The 15102-nt window shown below is 43.4% G+C and overlaps 1 protein-coding gene across 4 annotated transcripts in view; it reads left to right on the plus strand.

Annotated features, from left to right (window-relative positions):
- NHSL1 (NHS like 1) overlaps positions 1-15102 on the plus strand; it is a 192674-nt gene continuing 177572 nt past the window's right edge. For 2 of the 4 annotated variants that reach the window (XM_060753446.2, XM_060753451.2), the window contains exon 1: positions 3-967. In XM_060753446.2, the coding sequence (XP_060609429.2) occupies positions 676-967 (292 nt within the window). In that variant the 5' untranslated portion in view covers positions 3-675. Of the gene's footprint in view, positions 968-15102 lie in introns of all 4 variants that reach the window. The other 2 variants (XM_060753456.2, XM_060753447.2) reach the window with 2 other exon arrangements.

Below are 15102 nucleotides of genomic sequence, written 5' to 3' on the forward strand. Positions count from 1 at the left end.
AGAGAGAGCCACAGGTAGGCAGCCGAGGCTCTCGCTGCAGCGCCTCCTTGCAAAGCCTTCCCTCCTGGGTCTCTTGATTTCGAGCTTCCCGGGTTTTTGGAGGCGGGGGTCCCAGGTGCGCGCGCGGGGGAGTGCAGGCGTGCACGCGCCGGGCCCTCTTTGCTTTCCCCTTCGGAGGAAGGAAGGAAGGCAGGAGAAGCCCTTCCTCCTCCTCCCCCCAAGGCCCCTTCCTTTCCTCTTCTCTCTCTCTAGACGGCCCCAAACTCTACCTAGACCGCCCCTCTTCTCCTCAACCACCTCTGGGTTTGTTTCCCTCCCTTCCTCTCTTCTTCCCGGCTGCTCTCGCTTGATCTCTCACACCCATTTTCCTTCCTTTTCCCAGAGCGTGCTCTTCCCGGGCGCAGAATGTGCTCCCACCACCTGTGGCGCCTCCTCCTCCTCCTCTCCTCGGGCCCTTTCCTCGGGGTCCCTTCGCTCCGGAGGCATTAGCAAAGCGAGGAGGAGAAAGGCAAGCCCCCCGCCGCCTCGGCCAGGAGGGGAGAGAGCCCGGCCCACCCCCACTCTCCTCCCCTTTTGCCTTTGGATGCCGCGGGCTTTTTGGTCCGCCCAGGAAAGGGAAAAAGAAGGGCTGCAAGAAGGAGAAAGCCCAGAAAGAGGAGGAGGAAGAAGAGGACGATGCCTTTCCCGCTGCGGACGGTGTCCCCTCTCGGCCTGTGCCGGCGGGACCAAGGCCCCGAGGAAGAAGGGGGTTCCTCCGCGCGCTTCGGCTCCTTGGAGGAGGTCTGCGCCCACTCCTTGGTGGCCCTCCTCGGGCAGCTGGCCGACCTCTCCCGCTGCGCCGGGGACATCTTCGCCGGCATCCAGGGCCAAGCCGAGAGCCTGGCCCACCGCGGGGAGAGGATCCAGCGCCGCCTCCACGCCCTCCGCGCCCGAGCCGCACGCCTCGACCACCGCGCCGCCCGGCTCCGTAAGTCCCCGCCGGGGAGAAGAGGGAGGGAGGGAGGAAGGGGCCCCAGGGTGGGATGGCGGGGGTCTGCACTGGCGTCCATGGAGGTGGAGAGAAGGGCTACTCAGGGACCCCCTGCCCGGGCCCCAATGGAGCCCCTCCAGTGGCCACTCTTGCATTGACGTCACTAGGACTGGGGTCTCCTCAGATCCTCCACTGGAGCCGCTGTTAGGAATGGAGGGAGTTGAAGGCCAACACACCTGGAGGAGGGGGCAAGTTTGCCCATGCCTGATTTGTATGGAATGGAGTCAGGAGAGTTGGAGAAAAGGTCACCTTCTGCCCTCCACTGGAGAGGGGATTGGGCTTTGAGGATGGTGCTACACCAGGCCTGGGCAGTCTTCCACCCTTCCTCCAGATGTTTTGGACCTCAACTTTCAATGTGAAGGGCAAGAAGATGGGGGTCTTCAGTGGCGCAAAGAGGGACTCGGGGCACCCCTACCCCCCTACCCCATTGAGCTCCTTCAGTGGCTACATTTGCAGGGACGTCACAAGGGCTAGGGTCACTGGGGAGGGGAATCTGGATTTGGGTCTCCCCAGTGGCTACAAGGATGGTTCTACACCAGGCGTGGGCAAACTTGGCCCCTCCCTCCAGGTGTTTTGGACCTCAACTCCCACCATTACAAACAGCTGGTCTGTAATGGCATCATGTTATTCCTGAAGCGGGGATTGGGCTTTGTTTCTTGCTGTAAACCCCCCCCCCCCCCCCCGGTTCTGAACATGCATGTGTTTTCAATGGTGTCTCTACGGTTGGATCCATCCTTTGCTCACTTCTGGAGAGGAGCTCAGGTTTGCTTCCTTAGTCCTTTCCTTAGTCCTCTAGTGGCTCTGTGTGTGAATGGGTTTGCAGTGGTGTTACAACAGTGGGTGTCATAGAATCATAGAGTTGGAAGAGACCTCATGGGCCATCCAGTCCAACCCCCTACCAAGAAGCAGGAAAATCACATTCAAAGCACTGTCACTGGATGCCCTCTCTGGAGTGGGGCTTGGGCCTTGATTCTCTCATCCTATGGACCGAGAATGGGTCTGCAGTGGCATCACTAGGGTTGGGGCCACCTCATGTCCTCCACTGCAAAAAGGATTGGGCTTTGAGTCTCCCTCAGCGCTTCAGTCGTTTCCCAGTGGCTTTGAGTGTGGATACGGATGTAATGGAGACATGAAAGCTATTGTCACAAAGTACCCCTGCAACCCTGAATGGTTCTGAATGTGAATGCATCTGCAGTGGCAGTGCTAGAAAGGATACGTGGTTTGGGTTTCACCTGGCACCTCCTTGGCCCTTCAATGTGTCTGCAACAGCTTTGACTGTGAATGTGTCCATCCACCCAGCTCCAGTAATCCATGGACCTTCCCTGTTACCAGATTGGGCCATTATTGCTGTAGTTGTTTCCAACTTACAGCAACCTTATCATAGGGCATTGATTGTCAACCTGTGGGTCCCCAGGTGTTTTGGCCTACACTTTACCAGCTGTTAGGATTTCTGGGAGTTGGAGGCCAAACATCTGGTGACCCACAGGTTGAGAACCACTGTCATAGGGTATTCGTGGCAAGATTTGTTCAGAGGACTTTTAGCTTTGCTTTCCTCTAAGGCTGAGAAAGTGACTTGTCCAAGATCATCCAATAGATTTATATGGCTGAACAGGTATTTGGACTCTTCTCCAGACTCATAGTTCATTGTTCAAAGCACTGTAGTACACCAGGCTGACTGCCAATATCATTGCACAAAACTGTTATAGTCATTTTGATGTCATCCCCTTTGATGGTGATGAAGGGGCATCCTATGAGCTTGCACTCATTGCACTTCCCTAGTGATGCCACTTTATATGTGTATAAATATAGGAAAAAGAGAGAGAGAGATATTGCAGGAAATCTTTGATGTGAAGCGGCCTTCACAGCACCTTCTGTGTACCCCACTTTCCAGTAAGAAATGCAGCCATCTTTATTTCCCTCCTAACTGGAGAGTCTGGCCCTGTGGAGGTTGTTGCTCCAGCTTGACCTTTGAGTGGGTTCTTGAGGGAAAGTTGGGCGTCTCTTGCAACCTCTGCAGGCTCCACAGGTTTGGTAACATTGCTTGAAGAGCTGTTTTGCCTTTTCTGTGTCAGTTGCAAAATGCTAGTAAGCACAAAGGTGATCCTTGTAGAGATGGGCATTAGCTGAGGTCCTCTGAAATCAGAAGGACTCTCCACTTAGGATGGCTGAATGAGATCAGGCCCTCTCTTCAGGTTCATGTGGGACAGGTGCACTTTGTGTGCATTCCCTGAAAGAAAGGCACTTTTGTCAGACATTATTGTTTCTTGTGAGCTATATGCTTGCGAATTTTTTTATCATGTCAGAACTGACTTGAGAAACTTCAAGTCGCTTCTGGTGTGAGAGAATTGGCTGCCTGTAGAGATGTTGCCCAGGGGATGCCCGAATGTGTTACCATCCTGTGGGAGGCTTCTCTCATGTCTCTGCATGAGAAGCTGAAGCTGACAGATCAGAGCTCACCCCCGTCTCACAGATTTGAACCACCGACCTTCAGGTCAGCAGTTCAGCCGTTTCACCCATTGTGCCACCATGCTTGTGATGATGTGAGGGAATGCAGCAGACCTCAAAATGGTCTCAAATTTGGGGACTTTGCCCGGTATTGTTCAGCATCTATGTTATGTGCATGTGCCCATATTCCTGTATGGATTTATTTGACGAACAGTAGAAACACACACAGGGAAAAACTCATCACAGGTTCAAAGTCCTTTTTGTGTTTATGGTAATATTCCATTCTGATCTGGTTAGTTCAGGAAGCTTGTTTTGGTCATATTCAAATTTGGGGAGTGCCTACTCCATAGACTCTTTGATTAACCGATAAGCTGAAACATCTTAAAAGACAGTGTTTTGGAAAAACAGGTAAACAGGCTTACAAAACAAGTCACTTTCTTTACTTTAAAAACATATTTAGAGCCTTTATATTGAGAGTCATTCAAAGAACTGAAAACACATTGAGCATTACCTGGAGAAATCTATTCCCCTCCTTTTTGGAATTGGTGGACAAAGCTAAGCTGTATATCTTTACTGTGGACTGTTTCACAGATAAGCCTAAATTCAATGTTTGCCTTTTTTGTGAGTGAACTACTGATAAGAATAAAAACGAAACAAAAATAGTTGAGCTAGTAAGTGAAAAAAAGAGCCTGAGTTGGATAATATCTTTATTAAGGATAACTAAAATGTCACAAAAGATTGGGCGTGCTTCTAGATCTAGCTTGGTTGTTTGATGCACAAGAGATCTCCTCAGCTCAGGTCCCCCCCCCCTCCCACAAGCCCATTTCATAGAATCATAGAAACCTAGAGTTGGAAGAGACCTCGTGGGCCATCCAGTCCAACCCCCTGCCAAGAAGCAGGAAAACCGCATTCAAAGCACCACTGACAGATGGCCATCCAGCCTCTGTTTAAAAGCCTCCATAAAAGGAGCCTCAATCACACTCTGGGGCAGAGAGTTCCACTGCTGAACAGCTCTCACAGTCATGAAGTTCTTCCTAATCTTCAGATGAAATCTCCCTCCTTCCTATGTCTTCCCCTCACATACTTATACATAGCTATCATGTCTCCTCTCAGCCTTCTCTTCTTCAGGCTAAACATGCCCAGCTCCTTAAGCCGCTCCTCATAGGGCTTGTTCTCCAGACCCTTGATCATTTTAGTCGCCCTCTTCTGGACACGTTCTAGCTTGTTAATATCCCTCTTCAATTGTGGTGCCCAGAATTGGATATAGTATTCTAGATGTAGTCTAACCACGGCAGAATAGAGGGGTAGCATGACTTCCCTGGATCTAGACGCTATATTCGTATTGATTCAGGCCAAAATTCCGTTGGCTTTCATCCACTGGTGTTCATAAACCAATTCTATTCCATTTTGGAAAGCAAGGATCTTGGTACGGAGACCTTGATTGGTACAATAGAATATATGTAGGACTGCTTTTGAAAAATGATTTGGATATTACATTTGGTTCACTGTGCAGTAGCCAGAGTGTTAATAAGTATTTGCTATGATTGACATATTTATTCAGTACACACCGTAAATTTCACGGGCCAATTAGCACAGTACAAAACGCACAAAACCCTAATTAGGTCTGGGATGGAGACATTCCCTTATGAATCAACCTGTAAACTGAGATCTGCAACTTTGGTCTTTCTTTGGGAGTTCCGCCTTTGGAGGTGGCTATTAGGGAAAGAGTCTTGATTCTGCTCTTGTTAATCGAATTCCCTCTGGTGCAGATTCCCTTGGTGTGGTGGTTTTTACCTTATAAGCTTCAGGTTATGCCTGTCCAGTCCACCTGCATATCTCATTATGCTGCATTCATTTTGCGGGGGCGAGGCGGGGTCAGTATTAAATATCAATGTTAATTTGCACAGGTGTGCTTGCTCTTACTTTACTGCTGCTTCTTCATGGTCTCTGTGAATCACATAAAAGTTCTCTTGTAGAAAGATTTTCTACAAGATAAAGAACTTCATTTCAAAATAGCTTCTTTCTCATAAGAATGAACAGAAGTTGTACAGAATTCTTCCACTCTTAAAGACCTCATCATACTAGGGAATGAATCCCCGTTAAATCTGGTTGCTGCCTCTTGCAGAATTCTGGAGTTTGTAGTTTAGGGAGGAGCCTTTAACAGCCTCACTAAACTACAAACCCCAAAATTCTGCAGGAGGCAGAAGCCGGATTTAAAGTGGAATCATTCTCTAGTGTGGTGAAGTAGTTAAGTCAACAACTGATAAAATTTTGTAGGGTTCTCATATTGATCTCTCCTAGTGGCATACCTTAAGACACTTCAAGATCGTTTGAAAATAACAAATTAACAACTCAAGAAAGGCAAGTGATTTCTTTTTTAGAAAGCACTGTACAGCTTAAATTCTAAACACAAAATTGGGTGGAAATAAGCCCCATTGCTTGTAATGGGATTTACTTCCAAGTAAATTATGAATGCAATGCAGTTGGTTAACATTTTTCATTGTGTTGTATGGCATATATATGAGTAGCTGAACATGCTGAAGGTACCAGAGCCCATCTGATCTTGGAATCTCAGCAAGACAAAACCTAGTTAGTACTTGGATGGGAAACCACTAAGGAATAGCAAGTGCCGGTAGACTGTATTTCAGGGAGAGGAATTGGCAAAACCACCTCTGAGCATTTCTTGCCTAAGAAAGCTTTATGAAAGTCAAGGGACTGCCATAATTCCACAGTTGACTCGAATGCACAAATACATATGCAATGGCATCCAGTATTTTAATGCTTAGCTTAAAGTTTGAATTTCTACATTTGCTTGTTTGTTTATAATGCTTATAGGTAAAATTAAAGGTTTCCCCTGACATTCAGTCCAGTTGTGTCCGACGCTGGGGGGTGGTGCTCATCTCCTTTTCTAAGCCAAAGAGCCAGCGTTGTCCATAGACACCTCCAAAGTCATGTGGCCAGCATGACTGCATGGAGCACAGTTACCTTCTTGCAGAAGCGGTACCTATTACTCTACTCACATTTCCATGTTTTTGAACTGCTTGGCTGGCAGAAGCTGGGGCTAAACAGCGGGAGCTCACCCCTTTCCCCGGATTCAAACCAACAACCTTTAGGTCAGCAAATTCAGCAGCTCATCGGTTTAATCCGCTGCGCCACCAGGGGCTTATAATGTTTGTTTATTAAGTACTATAGAAATACAGAATTAATAGGCAAATCATTTAATGAGTCACTCCGTGATTTAGGCAATGTTTTGACTCCAAGAACTGAAAACAAAACAAAACCCTCTGTGTCCAATATAGTTTTATATTGTGCCATTTATACACAATAGCACTTTGTGGAGTAATATAAGCGAAAAGACAGATTATTTCATAGGAAGGCAATGGCAAATCACTTCGGAATAATGGTTACCTGAAAAAAACCCTAGTTGTCTAAGGATTCCTATTAGCTTTCCATGGCTGAGCAAGGATTCACTCCCTGGTCTCTGAGAGTCTTATACCAACCTTAAAACAACTATACCATGGCCTAAAAACCACAAAGGAGGCAGGTCCTGCTTAACCTGAAAAGCTAAGCTGGGTCAAGACTAGTTAGTACTTGAATGGAAGACTGCCAAAAAGCTTGATTTCAGAGGAAGGCAATGGCAAACCACTAAGAGGGATTTCTTGCTTACGAAAACCCTATGGACATGAGGGTGCACACAGACACACAACTCCTATTACACATATGCATTTTAAATAGATATATTAATACTTTGACTATTATATAGACCTTTTTTGAATGTCTGCTTCCAAAAAGTCGTCTAATAAAGTAGTTAGTATTTATTTGTTCTTTACGAACAGAGGTTATTCAGAATTCAAGGGTTCAAAGCTGCTATGAGGTTCTGTTTGTCTTGAAAGAAGAATAATTCTTACATTTGCAAATATTATACAAAGAACAAGGTGGTGTTTATATAGTGTGTTATTGCTGTATCCTAACTGTGATTATTCAGGTTGCATAGACGTCAAACAAGCATTATTTCCCCCCCCGTCTTACAGTATTCAAGACTTTAAAGTCCAAAGGTAGAGCAATAGATGGTGGGTTTTTCTACAACGGCGTACAGCCTTTTTGTCGAAATGATGTTAGCTCCTGTGTGGAGCGTTTGGTATTTCCTGCTGGCTCTGTGCTATGAAATGTTCAGTCTGTGTGTGCATATATCCTCTCTGCCCTTCCCCCTTTACGGTTTTTCTGTTTGTCCCTCTCTGCCAAATGCAGGGCTTACCGTGTGAAGGATGAAGCTCTCTCAGTAGAGTAGAGGAGCTTGTTTGTCAGCATTTCTGATATATATCTCTGTGCTGGTACATTTGGCTCATTAGGATTTGGAAAGTATTTCACTTCTTTTCACTGCGTTTTTCATTTTCATTTATTTTTAAAGCATCGCTGTTTAATTGTACTTGCAGCCGGTTGTTTCAAAACAACCTAAAATGGCAAAAATTAACAGAGCAAGAAGAATAAGCTAGTCACATATGGTGCATTTAACTTTAGTGTTGATTTTTCATCACAGTAGTTCTCTTAATACATATTTTATTGTCATAGAATCATAGAATAATAGAGTTGGAAGAGACCACGTGGGCCATATAGTCCAACCCCCTTGCCATACAGGAAAAAGCACAAACAAAGGGCCCCTGACAGATGCCCATCTTGGATTTGTCCTAGTCTTTTATTCAGAAAAGCCTCATTTTTACAATACAGTAGAGTCTCGCTTATTAAGCCTTTGCTCATCCAACGTTCTGTATTATCCAATCCAGTCTGCCTCCCGCCCGGATCCACAATTATTTCAATACATTGTGTTATTTCAGTGCTAAATTTGTAAATGTAGTAATTACTACATAACGTTACTCTCCTTATTATCTAACATTTTTTCTTTTCCAACGTTCTGCCAGTCCGTTTATTAGCGAGACTCTACTGTATTTTTATTTAACTCTATCTGTCACCTACCACATGTTACTGTGGCCCAATCTGTGTATATGTGTTTTGTGTGTGTATATATGTATATATATTTATGTATATATGTGTTTTTGCATTTGTATATGTGGTTTTGCACATTGTAATATATATTTTAAATTTTTTGCTTTTAAAGTTTTTTTTTCGCTGTATTTTTCAATGTTTTTATGAGTGATGGTCACACACTGGCCTGATAGGTATATTGTGTCCAAATTTGGTGTTAATTCATCGATTGGTTTTTGAGTTATGTTAATCCCACAAATGAACATAGAAAGTTCAAGTTTATTGGTCAGTTTATTATAATATAAACTTGCTATCACCTAACCATAATTACATCTGTTCTTTTGAAATGTGCTGCTGGAGAAGAGTACTACAGACACTGTGGATTGCTAAAGACAAATAAATGGACATTAGAACAAATCAAGCCTGAACTCTCTTTAGAAGCCAGGATGACTAAACGGAGACTGTCATACTTCAGACATATAATGAAAAGACATGGTACACTAAAAAGAGCAATAATGCTTGGTGTAAAGTAGAAAGCAGTAAACTCAATCAAGGAAGCCACAGCCCAGGGACTGCTGATGATAGAGGAACTTGTTGGTCTCTCATTCATAGGGTCAACATAAGCCAAAGTCAACTTGATGGCCATTAACAACAAGAATTATAGAACCATAGAGTTGGAAGAGACCTCGTGGGCCATCCAGTCCAACCCCCTGCCAAGAAGCAGGAAAATCACGTACATGTGTCTACATTGATTTCCAAGGCCAGAATATCATTTGTGGGGTACTATTTATGTTTAGAAAAATAAGGCTCTGATGGAAATATTAATATTTGTCATTTATGTATTCCACTGTAATATTCAAAGTGGTTCCAATACAACAATGCATAGCAAACCCTTGTGTCATAGACCAGTATACACGTGTCTGTGTATTTTTGTTGACTTACGGCAACTTATGGCCACATCATGAGAAGAAAGGAAAGCTTAGAGAAGACAACGATGCTGGGGAAAATGGAAGGAAAAAGGAAGAGGGGCTGACCAAGGGCAAGATGGATGGATAGTATCCTTGAAGTGACTGAATTGTCCTTGAAGGAGCTGGGGGTGGTGACGGCTGACAGGGAGCTCTGGCCCATGAAGTCACGAAGAGTCGGAAACGACTGAACGAATGAACAACAACAACACGGCAACCCATTGTTTTTTTTAGGTTAAAAAAATATTCCAAAGTGGTTTTGCCAGTTCCCTCCTCTGAAATATAGGCTATAGCACCTTGTGTTCATGAACGGTCTTCCATCCACATATTATCCAGGGCTGATCTTTCTTAGTTTCAAAGATCAGATGGGCTGTAGTGCCTTTTAGGCAGTGGCTTACTTAGATGAACTGCCTTTAATTGCCTGCCATAACTGAAATTCAAAGCATGTGACACCATTTTTCTTTGTTATGCAAGGCACAGCGTGGGTGAATGTGTTTATTTAGTCCAGGTCATCACTGAAATGTGGGCACCCAGGTTCAGGGTTGATTCCACCAGACCTCCCAGGTTGTGGGCCTGAGATTTCGGAGGCAGTGTAACCACATCCAGTACTGGCTGAATCTCAATTTCCTGAACTGTCTTTTGACTGTACAAAAGCACATGTCTTGTTTGGATTAAGTTTTAGTTTGTTTTCCCTCGTCAAACCCATTACCGACATTAGAAAGAAAGCTAGAGTTGGGCATTACTGGTATTTTGGCGACACTGAACCCCAAACCAGTAAACTTCTCCCTGTGGTGTCTGAGAGACTACATAAGGAATTGACCAAGACATTGAATGGGGACATCCCAGAACCACTTCCTGAGTTCACTCTCCGAGAAGGACCAAGGGGCACCCCACAAAGATTGCATGGTCAATTGTATTAAAAGCTGTTGAAAGGTCCAGCTGCACATACAGTAACATGCTCCCCTTTCCTGCATAGGCCATCCACTAAAGCACCCAAAGCTACCCCTGTGCCATAGCCAGGCCTGAAACCAGATTGAAATGGATCTAGCAGTGCATTAATATGATCCGTTCACTCAAGCTGTGGAAGCAAACATTTATGTCTTACAGCTGTCTTTTCCATGTGTTTAGTATGAAACTAGAGAAAGACACCTTAAAATTTAACTATATATCTGCACTGCCATAAATTGGCTAGCCAAAGTGGTATAAGTTGTGGATTTAAGTATCATAGATTCTACTTTATATTGCTCAAGTAGATGTTTAATCTGGGCTTTTTAAGTCTTTTTCCCTGCAGTCCTTGCAGCTTATAGAATCATAGAGTTGGAAGAGACCTCATGGGCCATCCAGTCCAACCCCCTGCCAAGAAGCAGGAAAATTGCATTCAAAGCACCCCCAACAGATGGCCATCCAGCCTCTGCTTAAAAGCTTCCAAAGAAGGAGCCTCCACCACACTCTGGGACAGAGAGTTCCACTGCTGAATGGCTCTCACAGTCAGGAAGTTATTCCTAATGTTCAGATGGAATCTGCTTTCTTGTGGTTTGAAGACATTGTTCTGCGTCCTAGTCTCCAGGGTAGCAGAAAACAAGCTTGCTCTCTTCTCTCTATGACTTCCTCTCACGTATTTATACATGGCTATCATATCTCCTCTCAGCCTTCTCTTCTTCAGGCTAAACATGCCCAGCTCTTTAAGCCACTCCTCATAGGGCTTGTTTTCCAGACCCCTGATCATTTTAGTCGCCGTCCTCTGGACACATTCCAGCTTGTCAATATCTCTCTTCAATTGTGGTGCCCAGAATTGGACACAATATTTCAGGTGTGGTCTAACCAAGGCAGAATAGAAGGGTAGCATGACTTCCCTGCATCTAAACACTATACTCCTATTGATGCAGGCCAAAATCCCATTGGCTTTTTTGCTGCCGCATCACATTGTTGGCTCATTGTTGGCTTGTCCGCATTACAGCTCTCTAAAATAAGATTTTAAGGTGGTTGTGGGTCTGTAGTTGGAAAGGGAGACCATTCTTCCCAAGTGTCATATTACTTGCTGTCATTCTTTCTAAATTAACACATCCTTGATGATACGGCATTCTGTAATACTTTTCTCTTGCATTGCCTGTTCTATAGTTATAACTAATTTGCTGTTTGAAATTGCTCTGATGTAATAAGAGACTTTATTGTTTCTACATAATACAAATATCTTGACTGACATTTGCTATTTGTATTATTAATTAAAATGTTAGAGGTTTTAAAATGGAGTTATTGAAAGAAAGATTTTGTGGAACAAAGGAAATTTGTCATCACCTTTCTATACAGATTGCTTTTCTGTGAATTTTCATAATATAGGAATATGCATAAACAACGAGTCTTTCCCACTGTTATTGCAAAATAAAGTAATTATATAATGATCTTGCGCCATATAGTAACTGTATCTGGATCTTGTGGTACTTGGTATGGGAAAGTGTGTTGGGAAACAACTGCATATGAAAATAAGGATGACAGCTGAAACTACTGGAACGGTGTATATCTAATCACTTGTGTAAGATGTTGAGAGGGGAAAATGACATGACATTGTTGAAACTGTTGATATCCAGTTGATGTTTTGTAAGATGTTGTTGTGGTTAAACTTATTTAGATATAGCTGTGGATGTAAGTAAAGGTAAAGGTTTCCCCTGACATTAAGTCTAGTCGTGTCTGACTTTGGGGGGTGGTGCCCATCTCCATTTCTAAGCCGAAGAGCCGGCGTTGTCCGTAGACACCTCCAAGGTCATGTGGCCAGCGTGACTGCATGGAGCGCTGTTACCTTCTTGCAGAAGCAGTGCCTATTGATCTACCCACATTTGCATGTTTTTGAATTGCTAGGTTGGCAGAATCTGGGGCTAACAGTGGGAGCTCACCCCGCTCCCTGGATTCCTTTCGGTCAGCAAGTTCAGTAGCTCAGCGGTTTAACCTGCTGCACTAATAGGGTTGTGGACATACTGAATGATAATTTCTTTCATTTGCATTTTCAGATTGACCCTTGTTTCTGTATAAATTGCTTCATTTCAGGACCATTGTCCAAATCTATAGCAAAGACTTTGTTTGTTTAGTGGTAATGAAACAAGACTGAATAAATGTATAGAAATTTTAAAATGATAGTTATAGAGTTGAAGTTTTAAAAGGTTTTTTTCCTGACTTAAACATTTTGGAGATCTTTCGTTTTGCCTTTTTATTCTTAAAAATCAGCATTTAACAATATGGGGATAAAAAAATGTTCACTTTTCATTTAAACATTTCAGTAGCAGGCATGGGCAACTATCTTGGCATACAGTTTCCGTGAGCCCAAGCCAACACTTAGTGGTGGTGCATTATGGTACTAGCAACCCTCCACTGAAAAATTTAAAAAATACAGAGCTCCAGGTGCCAATTCTTTTTCTACCGGCCGATAGATATCAGGTTTCATTTTTTTGGGATAGCATAGTATACTATCTTCTGCCAACCTAGCAGTTCGAAAACATGCAAATGTGAGCAGATCAATAGCTACTGCCTTGGCAGGAAGGTAATGGCACTTCATGCAGTCATGCTGCTCTTCATGACCTTGGTGGTGTCTACGGACAGTGCTGGCTCTTCAGCCTAAAAATGAAGATGAGCACCATCCCCCAGAGTCAGACACGACTTAATGTCTGGGAAAACCTTTATCTTTACCTTTACCTTTTATGGTGTACTATTACACAGACTGATCCATAAGTGATCTCATGATGTCCTTTTATTTATCACTCTGCATAGGGGTTAACAGGATTGATTTTTTTCTGTATAGGAGCAAAGTGCAAGAGCTTTTTCATTGAAACAAACATTTCCTTTCCTATTTATCTCTGTGATTCATGTGGTTTAGGGACTGCATCTCTTGTCTCCTCTATAGCCACCCAGAATTAGGGAGGAAATGCTGTGCAATGCAACCTGTGGCTGTTTTTGTTTTGTTTGGAGTCAGCTGTTTCCGCAGGGAAGATCCCATTTGGCTCAGTACACCTCCTGCTGCAACAAAGAAAAACACTGTGAGAGGGCTTTTCCTGTGTATTACATGGAAAAAAAAAGAGGGAGGGGGATAAGAAAGGAAGAAAGAAATTCAGTGTGTTGTCAAAGGCTTTCATCACTGGGTTGCTGTGAGTTTTCCCAATTTTCCTGACATTTCTCTATGGCAAACATCCTCACAGGTTGTGAGGTCTGTTGGAAACTAGGCAAGCGTGGTTTATATATCTGTGGAATGTCCAAGGTGGGGGAAAGAACTCTTGTCTGTTTGAGGTAAGTGTGAATTGGCCACCTGGATTCGTATTGAATAGCCTTGCAGCTTCAAGGCTTGGGCTGCTTCCTGCCTGGGAGAATCCTTTGTTGGGAGGTGTTAGCTGGACATGATTGTTTCTTGTCTGGAATTCCCCTGTTTTCTGAGTTTTGTTCATTATTTACTGTCATGATTTTAGAGACAGACAAGACAAACAGACAAGAGTTCTTTATCTCACTGAGGACATTGCAGAGATATATAAACCCCACTTGCCTAGTTTCTAACAGAGCTCACCACCTCTGAGGATGCCTGCCATCGATGTGGGTGAAATGTCAGGAGAGAATGCTTCTGGAACATGGTCATACAGTCTGGAAAACTCAACAGCAACCCAGAAAGAAATTCTCTTCCATGCCCTCCATCTACAACATTTCCATTCTTGTAACAGCTTTGGATAATAATAGTAATAATAATAATAATAATAATAATAATAATAATATTTATTTATATCCCATCACAATCTCCCCAAGTGGACTCGGCACGGATAACATGAGGCCAAGCCCAAAAATTACAATAAGGCAAAATAAAATACATACAACAGATAATAATATCAAAAAATACAAACAAATAACAAAATAATACAACAGAATAAATACAAAATATAAAATGATAGAAAAACTGAACACAGTGGGCTGGGCCACCAGTGCTGAAGTCTATTGATTCTCTAACACAATAGGTTTAATCCTACCCATTTATTTATCTTCTATACTAATTCTTGTCATCGGATAAGACCCCTGTGAGGTTTCCAATGCCTATTTCCTTTTCCTTACCTCTTGTTGGCATGATGATTGATCATAACCAAGAACAAATTAATAACCCACCATTAGAGGCATGCTAGATGGCAGACAGGAAACAGACAGCCGCTTAATAATTAGGCCTCAATATGTCCTTTGGGACTAAGATTCATCACTCCTGTTCTAAAATACTTAATACAATCCAGATCTTCCAGATTTTGCTGTGCTTTCTGGGGACAGTGGGAGCTGTAGTCCTACAGATCCAGAAGGCATCAGATCGGGAACTGGTTGTGTCCCCCTGCTCTGAATCAGTATTTCTTTTCAATTTACTACAAAAGTACCTGGAGAATGTTGAGCACAGTCCAAATAACATTAAATGGTTTATTACAAAACCGCTGTGGAAATGGAATTCATTGGCCTTAACAAGCCTAATTTGGTAATTATATAGAAGAATGCTTAGTAGAAGGACTCATTATTTGCTGAAATTCAGCCCTTTACCATTCAAGGAACGTTAGTAGAAAGTATAAAAGGTTGCATTCAAACTAAAAAACCCCTCATTCTCACAGGGATACAGACCTTGTTGTGCTGTGTCAAGACGCAATTTGAATAACTGTTGAGTTAGTTGAGAAATAATTTCAGGCTTAA

The sequence above is a fragment of the Anolis sagrei genome, chromosome 1, assembly GCF_037176765.1.
Source record: "Anolis sagrei isolate rAnoSag1 chromosome 1, rAnoSag1.mat, whole genome shotgun sequence".
NCBI lineage: Eukaryota > Metazoa > Chordata > Lepidosauria > Squamata > Dactyloidae > Anolis > Anolis sagrei.